This window comes from Stigmatopora nigra, chromosome 16, assembly GCF_051989575.1.
Source record: "Stigmatopora nigra isolate UIUO_SnigA chromosome 16, RoL_Snig_1.1, whole genome shotgun sequence".
Classification (NCBI taxonomy): Eukaryota; Metazoa; Chordata; class Actinopteri; order Syngnathiformes; family Syngnathidae; genus Stigmatopora; species Stigmatopora nigra.
Genome location: NC_135523.1, coordinates 11,434,168 through 11,457,084, shown reverse-complemented (window position 1 = coordinate 11,457,084; position 22,917 = coordinate 11,434,168). Strand labels below are relative to the sequence as shown.

General features: G+C 40.2%; 1 protein-coding gene and 1 long non-coding RNA gene across 4 annotated transcripts in view; one reads left to right on the top strand and one right to left on the bottom strand.

Annotated features, from left to right (window-relative positions):
• The window catches only part of LOC144209888 (uncharacterized), a 31,851-nt gene extending 9,583 nt beyond the window's left edge, over nucleotides 1-22,268 (top strand). Inside the window, exons 1-8 of one of the 3 annotated variants that reach the window (XM_077736440.1) lie at nucleotides 1,267-1,400; nucleotides 8,236-8,350; nucleotides 8,415-8,559; nucleotides 8,641-8,754; nucleotides 13,817-13,961; nucleotides 14,026-14,174; nucleotides 16,217-16,356; nucleotides 21,732-22,268. In XM_077736440.1, the coding sequence (XP_077592566.1) occupies nucleotides 8,251-8,350; nucleotides 8,415-8,559; nucleotides 8,641-8,754; nucleotides 13,817-13,961; nucleotides 14,026-14,174; nucleotides 16,217-16,356; nucleotides 21,732-21,892 (954 nt within the window). In that variant the 5' untranslated portion in view covers nucleotides 1,267-1,400; nucleotides 8,236-8,250 and the 3' untranslated portion in view covers nucleotides 21,893-22,268. Of the gene's footprint in view, nucleotides 1-1,266; nucleotides 1,401-3,194; nucleotides 3,674-8,235; nucleotides 8,351-8,414; nucleotides 8,560-8,640; nucleotides 8,755-13,816; nucleotides 13,962-14,025; nucleotides 14,175-16,216; nucleotides 16,357-21,731 lie in introns of those variants that run through there. The other 2 variants (XM_077736439.1, XM_077736438.1) reach the window with 2 other exon arrangements.
• LOC144209890 (uncharacterized) lies at nucleotides 3,729-5,207 on the bottom strand. Its single transcript, XR_013329272.1, has 2 exons — nucleotides 4,981-5,207; nucleotides 3,729-4,412 (listed from the first exon to the last, which is right to left on the bottom strand). It is a non-coding gene; the product is annotated as an uncharacterized LOC144209890 (long non-coding RNA).
• Nucleotides 22,269-22,917: the final 649 nt, after the last annotated feature.

Here is a 22,917-nt window from a genome sequence, read left to right as displayed (position 1 = left end):
CATGCACAACATGCATTACATTACACTACATTACATTACCGGCTGGGCATTGTTCCTTGCCATGCTTGTGACCGTTTCTGCAGTATTTGCAAGCCAACTGCTCTCTTTTCTTGTCCAGCATTCTATATCTCCCAGTCTGTCTCTCTGCTGCATTCACACTGTCCACTTGTACTTGCGGGTTCTCCATGGTTTTCATGCGTTCTCAGTCAGCTCAGCAAGCTGACATATTTCCACTTAAGCTGGCAATTTGAGGTCTGGCTCACACAGCAAGCGCCTTCGAGTGTCCTTACTTGCAACCCCAAGCACGAGCCTGTCACGAATCATCTCATCCTCTTGCCCACGATACTCGCACGATGTAGCTCTTTCCCTTAGCCTATTTAAAAAACAGCTTATTGGCTCATCAGTCTCTTGTTTGCAGCAATCGAAAATTTATCTCTCATAAATCAAGTTTCTTGCAGGTTTAAAATACTCCCCCAATGCATTTAAGATGGGTCTTTCCTTTGATCTTTCGTCAATACCACATTATGCATATAGACGTGGCAATACTCGTTACCCATTAGCTGTCTCAGGGCGGTAGCTTGCACCTCCTCAGGTTTCTCGTGTAGCCCTGTGGCTAGCACAAAGTCCTCAAATTCAGCAGAAAAAACGTCCCAGTTCTTTGCCAAATTCCCAGACATCTGCATGCCCTCGGTGGCCTCGAGATGTCCTCCTGGTGTGATGGGTATATCGCATCTCCTCCAGAGAGTAATTAAATCCTGGCGACTGTAGAAAAAGTTTGCCTCGCAGATGTTAGTAAATAACGATAAGATTTAATGGGTGGGTTTAAGTGAGAAGGGAACATCCAATGTACTTTGCTTGTTTGATCAATTCAGGTGACCCTCTGACTTGGGGGAAGGAGACTTTTACGATACTGCACCCCTTGGATAACTACCAGATTCAGGAACTATAAATCAAACAGTGCGGTTTAACATAAAGAATTTTGTGCATGGGTCAGTAAAAGCTTTTACAATGTTGGTTTCTCTTTGAACAGCTTTTACAACTGCAAGAACAAAGGAATAATTGTTTATAATGCATATTGTGTTTCTGCAAACTATTGAAATGTAAAGCATAATGAAAATATGTATAAAAAGAGAACAAAGTATAATTTCTTGCTCATTCAAATTGGCAAATTCAAATTCCACAACATGAACCTACATTTTTAAGGTGATCCTTTATCCGCACTTGCATGTTATGCAATGGGCAAATGTTGGTATTTTTGGAGACAGCTTCAACATGGGATATTTTGTCAAATGGCAACCAATAAACTTCTGCGTGTCTAGGTTTCTGATTAGAAGTTTCATCCAAACTGCCATGCATTTTGAGCTTATCCCGAGCAGGCATATCAACAAGATTTATGAGTGGTGAGTATTCCACCTCCTTTAGAACAACCCCTAGAAATGATAAGATTTGTTTCAAAACAAAAGATTGGTAGTTTAGTCAGTCTTAATAATACTTCCCTTGTGAAAAAAACGACAATATGTAATCTATTCAGTATTGATTGCCACGCAGGAGTCACACAAGACGAATCATTTATCAGAACTTGTAACACGGATGATTCACTATGCACTCATGTTACCAAGTTCATCCGGTTTATAGTACAGTTGAATCTAATTTAGAAGAAAGTTGCAGATGCTGTAGCGATGGTGTGAATTTCGATGCTTTCAAATGAGAAATTTGGTACTTTTCCGAAATGCTTCCTTCCAAAAAAACTTTAAGGGATAATTTTTGGATTTCCGGAGTTTAGGGAGGTTGTGCAGAGTCCCGGAGTTTCCGTTGATCGTCTGGGGAAACTGAAAATTCCAGAGAATTTGGCAGCGTTGCTTTTCTAAATGACTTAAAGCGAAAGGCAGCGTACCGTATTTTCACAACTATAAGGTGCACTTAAAAGTTTTATTTTTTTTCCAAAATAGACAGTGTGTCTTATAATACAGTGCGCCTTATAATACAGTACACCTTATAATACAGTGCGCCGTATATATGGAAAAAATATCATTCATTGAGGGTGCGCCTTATAATGCGGTGCGCCTTATAGTCGTGAAAATACGGTACATCCTAGACTGGTCGGCAATCTGCCATAGGGCACAAAGAGAGACAAACAACTGATGATGAGTCCAGCGACACAGAGCTCCCATGGCAAACCGTGTATCGGTGCACGTACTGCCTTAAGATAGTCACGTGACCAATGCCGACACAGAGCTCCCTTGGCAAATCCTGCATCGGTGCACGTACCACTAAGATAGTCACGTGACCAATGCCGGAACTGTGTCAACACAGCAGTTGCGCACCAAACCGTGTTCATAAAGAACTGCATCTGTCAATAGGGTGGAGGCTCAATCGAGGATGGAGTTCTTGACGTGTTCATGCTTATTGAAAATTGTGGTCAAGGATGGAGGACCTCCATTGAGAATAAAAATGTTGAGTAGCGAACAAGTACCTATGCACACCTTCATCTTCTAGTTCTTGAGAACGCATTTTCTCTAAAGCAGGATAAATTGTGACAAAGAAAAAAAATAGACTCGGTTACAAAAGTCTGGAGAAACTCCTTTTTTTAAATAGAAATCTTTAAACAGTGAGTCCAATGTCAGTTTTTCACAGTAACTGCATTTAGGTTTGGACATTATCACAGATGTTCTCTTAACTCAATTGTGTCTCAGATATTAAAGAGTTTTAATAACATGAAATTTATTGAACAAGAACATGTGAATGAGAATATGTAAATGATGGTATTGCATACAATGGGTCATCAAATCAGTGTCATTTGAGTCTGTCAACTATTCAGCAACAATGTGTCAAGTGTGTCACTGTGTCATACCTGTCCATGTATACATTTTCCGATATTTTATCTGATTTTTTTTGATCATTTGAAAATGCTGACGTCGTTTAATAACTTTTGTACAGAAATTTAGTTTTTTAAAGTACAGACGCACTCCTGCTAACGAACATTCAACTTACGAACAAACGGTACATACGAACATGTCTGCAAATTGCGTTTATGTGGAAAAATGTTTGTAAGTTTGAGTTTGTATTGCACGCCTTTTTCTGAGTAGTGCTTCTTTCTGCCGCTAATACCGACGCCTGGCACTGTGAGAACTCAGCTCACCCAGCATCCACCTTCCTCTGCCAAGTGCGTTGCAGTGCGGAAGTGCGAGACGTATCTCCAGTGCGCAAAGAACCATTTTCATTTCTATCTTTAAATATCTTGTACATCCATTATTCAATATGGTTGGTACTGCGTATTTTTGTGAAACTGATCTCGTTTTACCCATTTCAGCTCTAATCCGGATCGTCTCGGTCACTGGTATCAGACAAAAAAGTCATCGTTGACTGTTAATATTCTCATCTCTCATCTCATTTTATTGGGTTGCAGGAGCCTATCTCAGCTAACTTTGAGCCAGAGGCGGGGGACACCCTTAATTGGTAGCCAGCCATCCGCATGGCACAAGGAGACAAACAACCATTCACACTCACACTCATACCTAGGGGCTATTTAGAGTGTCCAATCAGCCAACCATGCATGTCATTGGAATGTGGTAGGAAACTGGAGTACCCGGAGGAAGCCGGATTACCTGGAGAAAACCTACGCAGGCCCGGGGAGAACATGCAAACTGACGGATCAACCTAGATTTGAACCCAGGTGTGCCACTGTGAAGCCGACACGCTAACCACTCGTGCCCCCAATAATAAATGCATTCCTTATCTGCTATTTTATTTTGAAAATACTGTCATGGATACATTGAACAATGTTGACGTACACAAAAGAAAAAAAACATACTTTACAGTTTACACCAAGGGTGTCAGACTTGGGTTGGTTCGCGGGCCGCATTAATGTCAACTCGATCTCATGTGCGTCGAACCATTTTAGATATAATATTTAGATTTTTTAAATAAATTGCTCAAAAGAACTGGATCAAAAGTCCTCAATATTCCATTATTTATAGATCTAAAAAAAACATTTGAGTTTTTTTTCTTAGTAAGGGAAAATTTCTTAATCATTATGTTCCATATTAAAGTGGAAAATAGAAAATATTTTTATATATTTTTAGATTTTACAAAATTATTTTTTAACTAAAAACACAAAAAAAACATGTATGAAAAAATGCTATTATCTATTTAAAAGGGCGGAAATCAGGATATATAATCTATCTATATACTTCATTATAATTTGATCCACAAACAGAAAGTCGGCACTCACGATTTACTTTCCCTGGGCCACACAATATGATGCAGCGGGACAGATTTGTCCCCTGGGCCGCCACTTCGACACCTGTGCTTTAAACACTACTTCATTATGGTAACAAGAAACTAGGGGAAAAAATTACTCGAAGGTCTGCCACTGAAGTTCTTCTCATAGTCCTTCCTCTTCTTCCTAAGGCCTGTCAATAGAAGTCCACATTCAAAGCAAAATAACTATGTTTCACTGACATTATTTTATAAAGCTCCTTATGAACAGCATCAAAACGGCCATGTGAAGGGGAATACTGAATGAGAAAATCATACACAACAAGTGATTAAGAAGCAGAAGCATTAAAGTTATTAATACTAAAAATAAATTTCTAATCATACATACATGCAACAATACAGCAACTAAGAAGTAAAAACAATAAGAATATAGGTTTTAAAAGAAGCAATTAAAGAAACTACCCATTTTTCCATTTCGAAAGATTGTCAAAAGCAATGCTAATTTTGTATAAATGAGTAAAAGTGCATATGACATAATTTAACAGTATATGAAGTTCACATTCGAATAGACAGTACTTTAAAGTGTAATATCAATACTGGAAAAATAAACCATGAAATAGGAACTCTTCAGCCAGATGCACAATCAGGCAAACTGCTTTTTATCAGACACAAATATCTGTGAAAAACACAAAGATCCTCCACTCCTCAGAGCCTTAAGAATAAAAGTAAGCAAATGATTAAAAATGCACTTATTATTATTACCATTGCTTGTTTAAGATCCTCCAGGCAGAATATTCTCTCTTTTTTGTTGTTGTCCTATGTTCTTCACAAATTTCCAATAGATCTGATTGTGCTTCATTGAGATAGGACTGGTGCTGCATTGTTTCCTTGACTGTGATGTCTGTCACCCAACCAAACGGCCTGCATGTTTAGGCTAAGTTTACGGAGCGGCAGGAGTGAAACTCTGATTGTTTCATCAGGAGTCGTAAATCCTCCACCGCCCTCGCAAGGATGTGGGTTTGAACCTGCTTGGGTTTGTGACAATCACAGCTTTTCATGTCTTCATATTTCCACGTGTAGCCTGTATAAACAATCAACAGTTGTTAATTGCTCAAGTCCAATATATATTTTTTTAGTGGATCAAATCTTACTGTCATACGATCTACCAATAGTACCTCAAGGATCAACTGGTAGCTCGTGAACGACGTATTGAGCACCCTTGATTTCAATAATTTAAAAACAGGTTATTGGAGCTTTAGTCCATCCTTTGTCAGATTCAAGAGGCATTTTTCTTGCACAATTATTGTTGTTGTTGTTGTTGTCATGAGACTGTCGAGATTATTTACAAATTGAATGGCTTGTAGTCTTAGCTTGTGAGTTTCAGAATGCATTTTGACATATTCATGTTGTCATCAGTCTCTTTCTGAGTGGCCTCATCCAGTGTGTTGACAATGTCAGTGGTGGCCTGCGACAGACCAATGTTAATTATGTTTTGTCCATGAATACTATAATTACAAATTGTCAGCTTCTTATCATTGCTTTTCTCCTGGTTGCGCTGCTTCTAGATGTGTGTTTTCATATTTAAGTATCTAATCATTCACATTTCAGCCATTATTTGTTGTCAGGGTCAGAAATCTGCCTTGAGGCCTTCACAATCAGTTCTGCAGACTGTGCTGCATAAAACAAGCGTTTATAAAAATGTTGCTTTAACCAATTAGATTTCAAGTAAGCGACACCAATGCTTTCTTGAAGGCATAGGAATATGTCATCGCTTTCATCAACTATGATTGACTGGTAATAGAGTGGACTAGCCAGTGATACCAAACTGTATCTGGAGCGAGATGAACAAGCAAATATATTGTTGTGTTGATTAAATAGCGGTTTTGTCCACCCGTAATTGCTGAAGGAGGAGAAGAAATGGATTTGGTTACAGATTTACTGTCAAAGCCATTTTCAAAAGAGACTTTTCAAGAAAAGCTGGACTTAATTAAAAAAGGTTGGACAACTCCGAAGCAAGCAAGCCTGTCACAACCGGGAACGAACATTTCAGCAATAAATCTGATAAAAACGTATGCCAGAAATACGACAGGACAGGCTCGACTTTCCGCATTAGCTTCAATGGCGATAGAAAAGAAGAAGGGAAAAGGAGGATGGATTTTGTGTACAGATAAAAACTAAGTTTGGTGAGTAAAATGGGGAAAACCTGGCAACTCGCTGAAACGGGAGAATTTGTTTGGCTGGCCAGAACGAGAAGATGGGGCGCTGGAACGGGGATACTGAAGTTCAAATCGGGCGAGGAAATCACTGTCTGAGTATAATTCATCTATCAAGGGGGAGGGACAAACAATCTCAAAAAGCAAACATACGCACGTGGAGGAGAAAATGAAATACCAACCCATAACACACCTAACAACAAGGCATTTTGGAAGCTTTAAAAAAAACAGGAAGACTTCCTTTGATTTTTTTAGTGGGCTCGGTGATGTCCTGCATCTCGTAATGTCTCATTTTGGCTGTGGTATAGTCCTTCTATTTTCATGCTCAGTGTTAGTCGCTCTATTCCTAACCATGCTAAAAATAGCTGTTTGTTCTTTACCATCTTTTTTGTCTACTGATGCTGGTCTAGAACTAGCATTCACATATTACCATTTTTATGGCGTTCGACATTTATCGAAAGCTTATATTATTTTTAACAGAAATTATTTGACAATAATTATTATCTTTTTATCGTCCAGGTCTACTATATATCATCTAAACATTCTCTTTACCCACTACAAAATATGTTTTTTTTTACATTTGATAGCTCTGTAAACATGTAACGGTACAGAAGTGAACTGAACAGAACATGCAAAAATGAAACAGTTCAATACACCTGTCTGAACCTCTCCACTCTCATAACATGACCTCCCTCCCCAAAAACATACAGACGCTCCCCAACTTCCGAAGGTGTTACAGTCCGAGCGCTTGTTTATAAGTTGAATTTGTTCGTAAGTTGATTCCGTGCTATATTTTGTATTATAATTAATGTTTAAGGCTTTTATAAGTATATTGAAGGTTTATATAAGTGGATTTGTATGTTTAAGGCTTGTATAAGTAACCAGCATTGGTTTGTACTGAAAAAAACATTTAATAAAATGGAGAGAATACATACAGTACTGTATACATATATTAAAGAGAGAGATTTACTAGAAACTGGCCGAATAAAGCTATCGAATGACAATTGCACTGTTTTCTTCTTTTTTTTCATCATAAATGATGCGGTAGCACTGTATGGCATCATTCAATTTATTTGCAATCTTTGTGCAAGGTTCAATATTTGGGTCCTGCTGCTCGATCTCTGTTTATAAATGGTACTGACGTTCGAACGATTCAAGCTGTATTCCTGTGCAACGCTCACCACTTTCTCATGTGCATCAAGCTTCTTTATTATTGCCACTTTCGTTTCAAATGAAATGGCTTGCATCTTCCTTGCACCTCCCTCACTAGATGGGTTTAGCTTTTCACCAACCATATTGAACAATGGATGCACAAGATAATAAATGATAACAAGGAAAAAGGTTCTTTTCGCACTTTGTGGAGATACATCACGCACTTCCACACTTCCGTATCTTCCACACTGCAACGAACTGGGTAGAGGAAGGTGGATGCTGGGTGAGCTGAGCTTTCACAGCGCCAGGCGTCGGTATTGGCGGCGGAAAGAGGCACTATTCGGAAAAAGGCACGAAATACAAAATCGAACTGATGAAAATTTTTCGACATAGACGCAATTTGCAGACATGTTCGTATGTACCGTTGTTCGTAACATGAATGTTCGTAAGTAGGGGAGCGTCTGTATATCCATATATACCAGTAACCATAACAGTAATATCAAGTAACATGTTATTTTGTGTTTTATCAACTATAAAGAGGGGTGATAAATTAAAATAAAACACATTTAAAAAATCCATCAAACGACGTGCCAAATGATGAAAAGATACAAATGTTGTTCAAGTGATACATTATTTTATTATTTATTTGCAGAAGCAGTTGCCTACAATGGGGAAACACAATGTCGGACGCCTTATTGCTATATCACTGTCTGTTGTGGTTTATGGCATAAGTTTGGTGTTCAACAGTCTTTCAGTTTTGGGAATAGGTAAGACAAGGTGCTCGGTGTGACAATTGCATTCAGCGAACACTGCACTTTAAAATCTGTACAGGACCCTTTAGTACCACTACAGGCAACGTGTCCGACTTATATGTGACGGAGATTACTCCATCAGGATGGACCTTCAGTATCTGGAGCGTAATTTATGTGTGGTTGACGCTGATGATTTTCTACATCCTGGCAAACATTTGCAGAAAGTAAGTTGTTAATGATGTATTTATCAATTTAAACATTTTGTCTGTGACATTGTAAATAATTCCTTGTTTTGTCTCTCACAGGAACGTTAGTGGCTTTGTCTACTGTAGTCCACCAGTTTTACCTTACGGATTCTTCATTTGCTGGTGTCTCAATATGTGCTTCAATATCGCATGGTTGCTGGTCTGGGATAGAATGTAAGGTTTTTACAATCTACAATACAATTATGGTAAATTTTTGAAACTAGAATTAGTAATATTATGCTTTACAAAATTTTAGTCATTATAAGGCAGTACATTCTGTCTCAATGGCCACGGCTGTCGTCTTTGACATTTGGGTTTCCGTTTACAGTAGAAAGACAATCGTTCATTTTCTGAAACCTTTATTCTCACAAAGGTTGCAGGGGGTGTTGGAGCATATCTCAGCCCAGGACCCCAGGCGAGGGACACCGTGAATTGGTGGCCAGCCATTTGCAGAGCATAAGGAGACCGTAAACCATTCTCATTTGCGCTAATGCCCAATGTCAATTTTGAGTATTCAACCAGCCTACCCTGCATATTTTTGGGATGTGGGAGCAAACCGGAGTACAAGGAGACAACCTACGTAAGCGCCATGCAAACTCCATACAGTGATGATCGACCCGCATCCCCAGAACTGTTAGGCCAACGCACAAACCACTCGTCCGCCACGCCCCAGTAAGAAGACAAATAATATATCTAATTATTATTATTTCATAAAAAGGAAAAATGTTGCTGGGTTGGCAGTGGTTAGCATGCCCCACTCACTGTTAAAGAACAGTTAAATTCTTGGTGGGCTCGTAATCGTAGTAGTGTCTATGGTCGTCGTCGTTGGTCATAAGGCAAAACAAGAGGTCCAAGATCAGGCCATCAAAGCAGGGAAATAGCGTGAGAAGGTACTTAACAGTAGACTGTGTAAGACGATCCAGTGGTGTGGTCAAGCTCTGGGTGGCTAAAATAGTTCCTTGACGACTGATGAGCCACAACTGAACCGCTTGGCCCAACCGGCGCTGGACCTGTGATTAGCTGGCAGGCGCAGCCCTGGGCCTGACAGTCTCTTTGTGCCCTGCGATTGGCTGCTAACCAATTCAGGTTGTTGGCTGGCATAGGTTAAAGTGCTATTATTTATGTGTCTCATCACAAAGTACAGTAATACCTTGACATACAAGTGTCCATTCATATGAGAAATTTGAAATATGAGGAAAAAGGAGACCGGCAGACCGGCAGACCGGCAGACCGGCTGTTAGGTTCATTAATAATTACCTTCATCCGTAATTATCAATAACTGCAGGCAGACATCTTATTCAATTATTGACATTTAATTAAATAGAATGGATAACAGGTAAAACCTCAGAGGGGAGATTCAGCAAGCTCCTTCAACTTCCGAACGTCTCCTCGAATGGACATTTTCGTACGACTCTTATTGCCATGAATCAAAACAATTTACAGAATTGTTGATCATTCCATCACGTATGAGTAAAAACAACATCTGGAACTACAATAACAATCAAAGTATTTTACCAATAACAAAAACAGGAGACTAGACCTAAACAACATTTAGATTAGAACAATTATGCCTTCCTTGACCTAAGAATCATATAATAATTACATAAAGAAAAACCCGAAGTGCGTCACGAGTGTTATGGACGTGGCAGAAACAATATCTTTGTTATGGGCTCCGTTGCTGGAAATGGCAGATATCGAGTCCTTGCCCGATCAACAACCCTCTCAGCCCGATACTGGGTATGTGGATGTAGCGTCAACAATCCTTGGAGAAGTCCATGTGAGAGTGAACTAGGCCGTTATTCGTGACCTCAACACTTTGAGAATAATAAGAGAATGATTTAACAAAGAAATGACTTAATACAACTATATTTATAATAGTAATACAGAATAAACCCAACACCGGCAGACCGGCAGACCGGCAGACCGGCAGACCGGCAGACCGGCAGACCGGCAGACCGGCAGTCCGGCAGACCGGCAGACCGGGACAGACCGGCAGACCGGGACAGACGGAGAGAGGGACAGACGGAGAGAGGGACAGACGGAGAGAGGGATAGACGGAGAGAGGGATAGACGGAGAGAGGGGCAGACGGAGAGAGGGGCAGACGGAGAGAGGGACAGACGGAGAGAGGGACAGACGGAGAGAGGGACAGACGGAGAGAGGGACAGACGGAGAGAGGGACAGACATAGAGAGGGACAGACGGAGAGAGGGACAGACGGAGAGAGGGACAGACGGAGAGAGGGACAGACGGAGAGAGGGACAGACGGAGAGAGGGACAGACGGAGAGAGGGACAGACGGAGAGAGGGACAGACGGAGAGAGGGACAGACGGAGAAAGGGACAGACGGAGAGACGCCAGGCGTCGGTATCAGTGGCGCAAAGAAGCACTACTCGGAAAAAGGTGTGCAATACAAAATCAAACTTAGGTACATTTTTCGACATAAACGCAATTTCCAGACATGTTCGTATGTACCGTTGTTCGTAACTTGAATGTTCGTAAGTAGGGGAGCGTCTGTATGAGCTCACTCCTACAACACACTAAGGTCGTGTTTAAAGGTATGACTGTATTTACACTCGTAGGATGATTAATATTTTATAAGTTGGACAGCTTTAAGTCTCAACTTCCATAGCACCCATTCTCGAAAGGGTTGTGAGGGTGGCTGGAGCCTAACCCAGCTCTGTTCAGGCAATAGGCAGACTACACCCTAGACTGGTGCCCAGTCAGTCGTGGGGCACACAGAGAGACAAGTGACCACCCACACTCCCAATAATTCCGCCACCAGCGAGAATTGAGCAAGTGAACCCCTTCACTACAAGGCTGCTCACAGCTTTATGGTTATTGGAACATTAATTTGCATATTAAAGTGGTTTGGAACCTGAGAATTTCAAATTTATATAATCATTTGTAAGTAAATGTACCCCTGTATTCATATAACTAATTTACAGTAGCTGAAAATGGATAACTAATATACGGTCATACCTTGAGATACGAGCTTAATGCGTTCCGGGACTGAGCTCGTATGTCGATTTATTCATATCTCAAATCAAAGTTTCCCATAGAAAAAAGGATAAATAAAATAAAAAATTCCCACTATCAGAAAAACCAGCAAAAAACAGGATATTATAATGGAATTTTTTTTGTAATTCACCATCTAGTAACAGAGTAAAAAAATAAGAGAGAGAGAGACTTGAGAGATTCGCTCATAATGCAAAAAAAACACGGAAAAATACAACGCTCAGATACCTTTGCATGAGGGAGATGCTGCGAGAAAGAGCTGAAATCATAAGCAGCCTCTTGCGGCCACATGGCTGTCTCGAATGTTTGTAGTATCTCAAAATTTGTCTCGTATCTGAAGGTAAATATTTAGGTTACGTTAGGTTAGAACTTTAGTTCATCCCGTATTCGGGAAATGTCTTGGTTGCAGTAGCAAGACAGACACAAGCCACACAAGACATTGTAGACCTTCTGCAGCTTGGGAGTGAGGTTACCACAGAGTCTCTCGGTAGTCTGGAGGTTTTAAAGATCATCTTCCTTGCCTAGATCCTCCTAAGCTCTCCTATCACCTAATCAGCAGCAGGGGAGAGGCCGGTCGGGGAAACACAAGCATCCCAGCAAGCACCGGCAGCCTTTCCATGACCGAAAAACAATGATGGAATGCTCGGTCTGGAGCGATGCCTCTTCTCCAGGCACTATCATCCACTGCTTACAGCTGATCCTGCATGCATGACAGCGGAGGCGCGGCTGAACGGCTCCAAAGACATCTAGGACTAGCACAAAGAAACCAAGCCACTCGATGCGTGGGGCTGAGTCACAAAGGCCGCAGAACAACAAAGAAAAAAGCACACAGTACAAATCAAAGCAAAGTTTATAGGAAATCATTAAGAAATTCCAAAATGCAATCAAAAAAGACAGAATAGCAGCAAAAACACAAAAGGAGCAAGAGTGGACGAATCTACCGCTACCGGCTGCCACATGAGCGGCGCCATCTTGGTTGCAGTGGCAAAAAGGGATACAGACACAAAAAAAAGATGTAGAGTTGGATAAAACTGGAACCACACACAGTATGTCTTGCACAAGATGGGGAACTACTGCAGACTATGACCGAGGTTGAACATATGAAGTCACTCTTCCAAGCTTATCCGCACAGTCCCTCAGTAGTCTGCAGCTGAAGAATCAACAGTAGCAGAGTATAACTCTCCGACTCCATTTCTGGCCTGATAAGCGCCAACAGCTCTTCCATCTTATCGGGGATGAAACTCACTTTCCCCATAATAAAAGATGGAATGGTTGGTCTGAAGCAGGGGTCGGGAACCTTTTTGACGAGGAGAGCCACAAACACTTCATTTTTTCAAATGTCATTACTTGTGAGCCATACTACGAATTAAAAAGTCAAAATACATGTGTATAAACGAGTGCCTTTTCAATTTTGGGGGGTAATTTCAGCACTTTTAAAGTGACAAAAATGCCAATCAATTAGAATGTATTCCGGAAGAATCTTTAGCGAAAAAAATGAAGATTAAGCAGTTCTAGATGTAGTATCTCAGTTCTGTCACCAGAAGTTTCCATATTTTATCTCACAGGTTAGCAGAGAGCAAAAGGCACTCATATAAAGAACCACATATGGCTCCCAAGCCATAGGTTCCATACCCCTGGTCTGAAGCGTTGCTTCTTCTCCCGGGAACTTTTGTCCAGCTCTGGATTTCCGGCAGCATTGCTCCTTCTTCTGCATATTATACACAGATAATCCCATCTGTACGAAAGCGTAGGCATGGCTGAATGGTTCCAAAAAAGAAGTAGCAGAAACATGTAACTGAACAAAAAAAATTGTAACAACATTGAATTAAAAAGTATAACGTGCAAAGTAAAAATGATTGTAATAAGAAATATTAAAATGCAATAAAAAAGATAGAAAGGCTGTAAAACATAAAAAAACAAATTAGAGTGGACAGAGCTACTGCCACCGGCTGCCGCCTGACAGCGGCATCTTGGAAAATAATTAAATAAATAAATAATTTGATCGGAATTTTACGTGTCTCAAATTCCTCGGACGCACTCTTAAGTCAAAGTATTACTGTATTTAAACCCTATTGCTAAAAAATGTTTCCCAGTAGTTAAATTCATACACAAGTTAAAGCAGATGAGCAAATACTCCTGGAAAAATAATTTATTGAATTTTGTGCCTAAAAATTGTCCACCTGTTTGCTTTAACTTGTATTATTTTTTACATATTCTCGAAGGTGGATGATTACTGCGCTTGTTTTTCTGATCCTGGTCGCTGGCACAAACTATGGCATGATCTTTTTTGCCTGCCAAGGTCTGCATGTTTATGGATCATGGCTCAATAAATACCACAAAGTCGACCTATGGCTATTCCGCACACTGGTTCGTAGACCGCCAACTGATTCGTATAAATAAAAACACTTACAACAAAATATTGTGACTGCAGGTTCAGAATGGCGTGATGATCTACACAACATGGACAACCATTGCCATGCTTATCAACTTGGCCATTGTTCTGACCTACGAAGCCAACATTTCCCCAGCGAATTCAGCTACCGTTTCCTACTGTATGTTGACGGCTGTGATGCTTATTTGGTAAGCCATACTTATATATACGTATATATATATATATATATATATATATATATATATATATATATATATATATATATATATATATATATATATATATATATATATATATATATATATATATATATATATATATATATATATATACGTATATATATATATATATATATATATATATATATATATATATATATATATATATATATATATATATATATATATATATATATATATATATATATACGTATATATATATATATATATATATATATATATATATATATATATATATATATATATATATATATATATACGTATATATATATATATATATATATATATATATATATATATATATATATATATATATATATATATATATATATATATATATATATATATATATATATATATATATATATATATATATATATATATATATATATATATATATATATATATATATATATATATATATATATATATATATATATATATATATATATATATATATATATATATATATATATATATATATATATATATATATATGTATATGAAGAACAATGTGAAGCCTCTTGAGTTTCCAATTATTTCTACAACTAAGATTTTACTCTAATAGAGTGAGTGTAACAGATACTTCTTCGTCAAAAAAACATTCATGAAGTTTGGACTTTATTATGGGTGAACAGAAAAAAGTGATCACATATGCTGGGTCAAAAATATACATACAGCAGTGCTAATATTTGGTAACATGTCGCTTGGCCATTTTTACTTCAATTACTTCAGTTAAATTTGATGATTTTCTGACATAGACTTGTTTCTTCACCATTGTCCACTAGTTCTCAATGTGGTTTAAGTAAGGAATTTGGGAAGGCCATTAAACCTTAATTTTAGCCTGATTTAGCCATTCCATTACCACTTTTGATGTGTGTTTGGTGTCATTGTCCTGCTGGAACACCCAACTGCGCCCAAAACCCAATCTTTGGGCTGATGACTTTAGGTTATCTTGAAGAATTTGAAGGTAGTCCTCCTTCTTCATTATCCCCTTTACTCTCTGTAAAGCAGCAGTTGCATTGGTAGCAAAACAGCCCCACAGCATAATACTCCCACCACCATGCTTGACGGTAGGCATGGTGTACTTGGGAATAAAGGCCTCACTTTTTCTCCTCCAAACATAATGCTGGGAATTGTGGCCAAACAGCTCGATTTTTGTTTCATCTTACCACAGAACTTTCTTCCAGAAGGTGTGATCTTTGTCCATGTGATCAGCAGCAAATTTCAGTCGAGCCTTAAGGTGCCGCTTTTGGAGAAAAGGCTTCCTTCTTGCACGGCAGCTTCTCAGTGTGGACACTGGCACCTGTATTCCAGCAGCTTTTAATTCTTGGCAGATCTGCTTTTTGGTGATTCTCGGTTGAATCTTCTCCCTCCTGACCAATTTTCTCTCATGGTCATAGCTTTCGTTTTCTTCCTGATTGTGACAGTGACAAACAGTGCCATGCACTTTGTACTTCCAAACATTTTTTGCACTGATGCTCTTGGGACCTGCAGCTGCTTTGAAATGACTTTCCTGACTTGTTCAAGTCAAAGAATCGCTTTTTCAGATCCATGCTGAGCTCCTTTGACTTTCCCATTGGAGCGTTTTTGGGCGTTTTCATTCAATGAGCCCCATTTAAATGGCCTCAGAGTAGTCACCCGCAGTAGTCACTCATAATCACTCACAAGAAGTTAAGAGGACATGCTATGAAGCTAATTTCACTGATACAACTTTCTAAGTCACCAAAATTGCTAATTCGTGTTGATGTATGTATATTTTTGAGCCAGCAGATTTAATCACTTTTTCTGTTAACCCATAATGAAGTCATAAAAGAACCAAACTTCATGATTTTGTGTTTGACAAAGAAGTATCTGTTCCAATCACTCCATCAGAGAAAAATCAGATAACTTGAAACTCAAGAGAGCCATGACATTATGATCTGTACTGTATATATGTATGAAGATTGCTTAAAAAATCCCCTGTTCTTAAATAATATTCTTTCTTATAGGTTTTTCATGCAAAATGTAATACTGGACAAGCACATGCGTTATGTTCTGGTTGATTACCCAGTTGTGATCTGGGCACTGGCAGGAAACTTTGATAAAAACTACAATACTGAATCACCCAGCCGTAGTGGTATCTTCATTGGTGAGACAGTACATATTTTTACAAAAACAAGTAATTCACCTTTGCTCGGTATGACTGTGAGTGTTAATGTATTTTTCCTTGTGCATTGCAATTGGCTGGTGACTAATTTAGGGTGTTCCATGCCTAGTGCCTTCAATTGAATGGGTAATGTTAGGTTCATAAATAATTATACTTTAATATAATTATAAAACAATACAAGAAGACATCTGTTAAATTGAAGACATCAATTAATTTACCATCTCTGATGATACTTGCAAGGAAAGTTCATTCTGACATCATCCTCGTCACAAATGAATTTCTGGCGAGCGGCATTTTCTCCTGTCCATTTAAGGCCTCAAATCAAAACAATTACAAGGTTATTGATTAATCCAATTGCGTAAGGTAACTTGTATGAAAAAAGAATGAATGAATGAAAGTCAATTATGATCTGAGTGTACTGTACTTACGGTGAAAATAGTTCAGCCCTGCTTGATTTACTTAATTAAAAATAAGGGTTCCTGGGAGCTTGTGTCCAAGTGCTCTTCGTCAGAATCGAGAGGCATTAGATCTTCAATGGAATCTTAACGGAGAAACAGGAGGCTTCGGACTTCTTCCTGCGAGAGGTTTTTTGCTCAAGAAACATGGCAACTGCTGTTTCTTTTTTGTACTATTATGCTGTTGTAAAGGGACATCACGCTGTCAGGACGATTGCCAAATTCAATGACTCCGACCATGTTGTCATCAATCTCCTGGTGGAGTCTCCTTCTGAGTGGCCCCATGCAGTGAGTTGTCATCGTCATGCCAGCTTTACGTATTTACGTGCTGGTTCATTTTTTTATTCATGGGTGTAGAGCGAGGGTGTCTAAGTTCACACGAGAAAATATCTCATCTCATCTCATCCCATTTTCTACTGCTTTATCCAAAGTCGGGGTGTGGGGACAGCAGTTTCAGCAGGGAAGCCCAGGCTTCCCCAACCGCGGCCAATTGGATTGGATTGGATAACTTTATTCATCCCGTATTCGGGAAATTTCTTTGTTGCAGTAGGAAGAGGGTGAGGATGCAGGTATAGGTAAGGCATTTTACACAAATAGGTAGTGAATAGTAAGTCAATAAATAAATACATGAATAAATATATAAATAAGTAACCGTGTTGCTGAGATATACATATTTCATACACATACATATATATAGAAGCACATGTATACTATAGTCCTAACCCACAACCTTTTTTTGGTTAAAGAGCCTGACAGCTGATGGGAGGAAGGATCTGCGGAAGCGCTCCTTCCTGCAGTGAGGGTACCGCAGTCTACTGCTAAAAGAGCTTTGAAGGGACTCCACCGACTCGTGCAGGGGGTGGGAGGAGCTGTCCATGATGGACCTCATCCTGGTCAGCATCCTCCGCTCTCCCACTTCCTCCACAGAGTCCAGAGGACCGCCCAGAACAGAGCTGGCCCTCCTGATCAGCTTGTTCAGCCTGTTCCTGTTGTTGTTGTTGTTGTTGTTGCACTACAAGCGGCTGAGGATTGCCCTCAGATAGCGCTAGAGCTGCCACTGGAACGCGGATTATTTCATCCGGGGGGTAGTCGGAGGTGGGGGGCAGTCAAATGTCTCCGGCTGGATGAAAAACGTAGGGTGCCACGGTCCTTGTTGGCAGCTCTGAGTGGTATTTGTTGGAATTCGCAGGCCGCGGCGAGCGGCCTCTCAGGAGACACCACGTGAAGGTTTCCAACTTTGTCTCCCCCTGTTCCTGTCCCTCTCCGTGTTCCCACCTTCCCAACAGACCACTGCATAAAACACGGTAGATGCCACCACAGTGTCATAGAAGGTCCTCAACAGTGACCTGCACACTCCAAAGGACCGTAGGTTCCTCAACAGGTAGAGGCGGCTCTGGCCCCTTCTGTACAGGGCATCTATGTTTGTGGACCAGTCTAGTCTGCTGTTGAGATGAACACCCAGGTACTTCAAGTTCTCCACAATTTCAATGTCTTTACCCTGGATGTTCACCTTAGTGGTCTGTTGAGGTGTCCTCCGAAAGTCAACGACCATTTCCTTTGTCTTACTGGTGTTATTGTGCAGGTGGTTTTGCCTACACCAGTCGACAAAGGCTGTGATGACTCCCCTGTACTCCAGGTCGTTCCCGTCAGTCACTCGTCCAACAATGGCGATGTCATCGGAGAATTTCTGGAGGTGGCAGGTGTCTGTATTATGTTTAAAGTCTGACATGTAGAGGGAGAAGAGGAGTGGGGAAAGCACTGTGCCTTGTGGGGCCCCCGTGCTGCAAGTTACCACATCAGACGTACAGTCCTGGAGTCTCACATATTGTGGTCTGTCGGTGAGGAAGTCGATGATCCGTGCGGCTAGGTGGTTCCTTACTCCAGCCACCTCCAGTTTCCCTTTCAGAAGGACCGGCTGAATGGTGTTGAATGCACTGGAGAGGTCAAAAAACATCATTCTCACCGTGCTTCCCGAGTTCTCCAGGTGTGAAAGAGACCTGTGCATCAGGTAGGTGGTAGCATCTTCCACACCAATGCCTGGACGATAGGCAAACTGCAGAGGGTCAAGCTCTGCATTCATCAGGGGGCTCAGGTGGTTGAGGATGATCCTCTCCAGTGTCTTGATCAGGTGAGAGGTTAGTGCTACCGGCCTGAAGTGGTTTGGCTCCCTGGGGTTCCCAGTCTTTGGGACTGGGACCACGCAGGAAGTTTTCCACAAGGTGGGGACCTTCTGCAGACTGAGGATGAGGTTGAAAATATGCAGAATCACTGTGCCAAGCTGATCCGCACACTCTCTCAGTAGTCTGGAGCTAAGGCCGTCTGGACCGGTAGCCTTCCTTGCCTCGATCTTCTTTAGTTGTTTTGTCACCTGATCGACAGAGATTCAGAGACCGGTGGAAGAGGAGGAGGAAGAGGAGAACACGGGGGTAGAGTTGCTTCTGGTCTGGGGGGTCAGGGGAGCAGGGGCAGGGCTGAATCTGTTAAAGAACTGATTCAGTTCATTGGCCCACTCCTCGTCTCCGGACTCCGGGCCTCTCCCACTGTTGCCTCCATGGCCCGAGATGGTCCTCAAGCTCCTCTAGACCTCTTTGGTGTTGCCTCTTTGGAGTTGCTTCTCTAGCCTCCTCCTGTAGCTGGTCTTTCACCTCCTTATCTCTCTCTTCAGCTCCTTCTGGACCGTTTTGAGACTCTCCTTCTCCCCAGACCTAAAAGCCCTCTTCTTCTTGTTCAGGAGGGCCCTTAGATCCCTGGTGACCCACGACTTATTGTTTGAGTAACAACGGACCTTCTTGGAGGGTACGATGTTCTCCACACAGAAGTTGATGTAATCTGTGATGCAGTGGGTCAAGCTGTCGATGTCTTCTCCATGTGATTTGCACAGCACCTCCCAGTCAGTTGTCTCGAAACAGTCCCTCAGTACCATGCTGGTCTCCTCGGTCCATCTTTGTATGATCCTCGTGGTAGGTTTTATTTTCCTCACCATAGGGATGTAGGTGGGGATCAGATGGACCAGGTTGTGGTCTGAGCGGCCCAGTGGGGGAAGGGGGACTGAGCTGTATGCCTCCTTTGTGTTGGCATACAGCAGGTCCAGAGTTTTTTGTTCCCTGGTGCAGCACTTCACATACTGAGTGAAGGTGGGGAGAGTCGAAGTCAAGGGATCATGGTTAAAATCACCAGAGATAAGAAGGAGAGACTGGGGGGGTGACGTCTGTAGCCGGGACAGAGTAGTGTGGAGCAGCTCACGAGCCACTGCCGCATCGGCCGAAGGAGCTATATACACAGTTATTATAATGACGTGCGAGAACTCCCGGGGGATGTAAAATGGCCTGATGCTAACAGCTACTAGCTCGATATCTCGAGTGCAAAATTGCTCCTTCACAGTAATATGCCCAGGACTGCACCATCTACTGTTAATAAAGACAGCTAGTCCCCCACCTTTCTTCCTACCGCTCTCCTCAGCGTCCCTGTCCGCCCTCACCAGCTGAAAGCCATCCAAGGAGATGAGAGAGTCTGGTATTCGCTCATCCAGCCAGGTCTCCGTGAAGCAGATGATGCAGGTGCTCCGATATTGTCTTTGTTGTTTGGTCAGCGCCGTTAGCTCTTCCATCTTGTTGGGGAGAGATCTTACATTCCCCATAATAATAGATGGAATGCTGGGTCTGAAGCTTCGCTTTTTCTCCTGACATTTTCGTCCGACGGTTGCAAGCAGAGGTGTTAAAATGACTTTTTTGATTTTAATAGGCTAAGCAAAGCATTCTTCATTGCGAGCTAATATATAATAATGTAAGACTAATTACCCTAACAATAATTTGCCATCTTACATTTCACTTGCTCACTCAGTAATTTTCCATACTTTTCCAATAATACACAGACTTTAGCTTGGAGAGAAAAAACAACAATAATGATAGGGGGAAAGGTTCAAGGCCCAGTTGTGAGAGCAACAAAAATATACATTAAGACGGATTGCTTCTCAACAAATTTGCAAACCTTACACAACTAGTTGTTCAAGGTCTTTATCGTTAGCGGCTTTATTGTTGGATTTCCCCATTTTGGAGATAATGTTTCACCTATATTGACTGTATATTTATTGGAACAGGGTAAAAATCTTCCCTTCTTATAGCTTCCACGACATAGAGGTTTTTCTTGACTCTGCTCCTACAGAAGGTTGCTACACAAATATCTTTCCATACATGCAACACAATCAGAGTTTCGAATCTTGATTAATGGTACTGGACACACGCAATTTTATTAGTTTTATAGACCATACTCTGTCTCTACACAGGTTAGATGTTAATGTGATTGTCTCCAAGGCATTATTTTTATTTTAAAGTGGTCTGGTGTTCCCAAAATCTGTGTGGTGGCAACTAAACCATTTACTGAGTAATGCTAAAACAAAAATGGATGAATGAGTAAATTAATGTTGTTATTATCTTGCTATATCAAATATTTTGTTTTTTATTCCACTTTCATGTATTGGCCAGTGACGCTGGCTCCGTTGCCTCTCGATCAACAACCCTCAGAGCCCGATACTGGATGAGATGTAGCACAAACAATCCTCGGATAAGAAGTCCACGTGAGAGTGGACCAGGCGGCTGTCTATGACCTCGAGCCGAACAATAGGAAGAATGATTTAATGATTTAACAAAGAAATGAATTACTACAAATATATGTATAATAGTAATACAGAATAAACCCAACACTTTCCAATTAAAAGTATGAGTACATTAGTCTGTGTGAAAATATTTACCTAATAACATTATTATTTATCCTCAACCTCGCTCGGTTGAGTCTAGGCAAGAATACTGATCTTGTTGTCAGACACAGATAATAATGATTAAAATGATAACATATACTTTATTCAAATAATTCTTGTACATAATTAGTTGTATTTCCTCTGCCTAGTTGTTCTACTTGCTGCATCGTCGTTGTTGTATGCTGTACGCCTTGTCCTGGTGTTTTGGCGTCACTTCAAGCACCCACTATTCAGTGGGGTCAGCCCCGATGCCATGGAGCCATTGGGAACTGCAAAAACAGCGGAACTTTGTCATGCAGTAAAGTGTTGATAATTTCTACACTGCAACATTATATTATTTCAATGTTGTCTGTGATTGTCCCCGGATGATATTTCCTCACTGAACTCTGGACCTTTTGTCAGGCCTGAATATAATAAAAACAGCACAACACAAGCAGGCCAGATCTGCAGTTACAGTTGATTACATATGTAAAATTGATTATTGTGCTTATTAATTTATTAGGAAGCAAAGTATCTCAAAGATACCAGCTAGAACTGGGTGATGTGAAAAACATTGTTATCATGCTAAAAAAAAAAAAAAAAATTAAAAACTAAAACTTCCGTGGATACGTAAACAAATTACATTGCCCATTATTCAATTATGAAAGTCACTATGTTACCAAAATAAAACAGAATATGAAATATGATTTTAAAAGTAGTTTTGTTGTTCTGTTGTGCAATAAAGGTAAGACAACTCCCTCCTTACACTATGAAAAGTAATGAATAATAAAACCTGTAGAAATTTGAAAGGCATCTTTAATTTTATAAATTTGACTCCAAAGCACAAATTGTTGTTCAATATGAAATACATAAAATAATCAAGTGAAGACATCAACCATTGACAAGGTATATTCACCCTCAGAAAAAGAAATCATGCAAATGTACCTCCTGTAGCGATTAAAAAAAGTTGGATGATCCTATTTAACCCAAGTTAATAAGTTTTACACTTTTGCAAAAATTTTATAACATTTACATAAAATGGGGAAACTCCTTTAAAAAGGGACAAGGACTTTTCAATAAGGTTCCTGTTTGTGCACAGGTATTTAAGAGGCATTTGAAAAAAGAAGGTGAATTCACTCAGATCTTTTAGTGCAGAGATGTCAAAGTCAAATACAAAGAGGGCCAAAAAGACAAATTTGCTAGCCAAGGGCTGATTCAATGTTTATTCAAACAAGTTGAAATGATTGCATAGTTTATTGAACCTAATGCAGCATATACTTTTTTGATTGATTAAATGAATAATTCAGTATTTTTATGCCTATGTCAGAAACCTCAAGTGAAAACAGTTTTCAACAC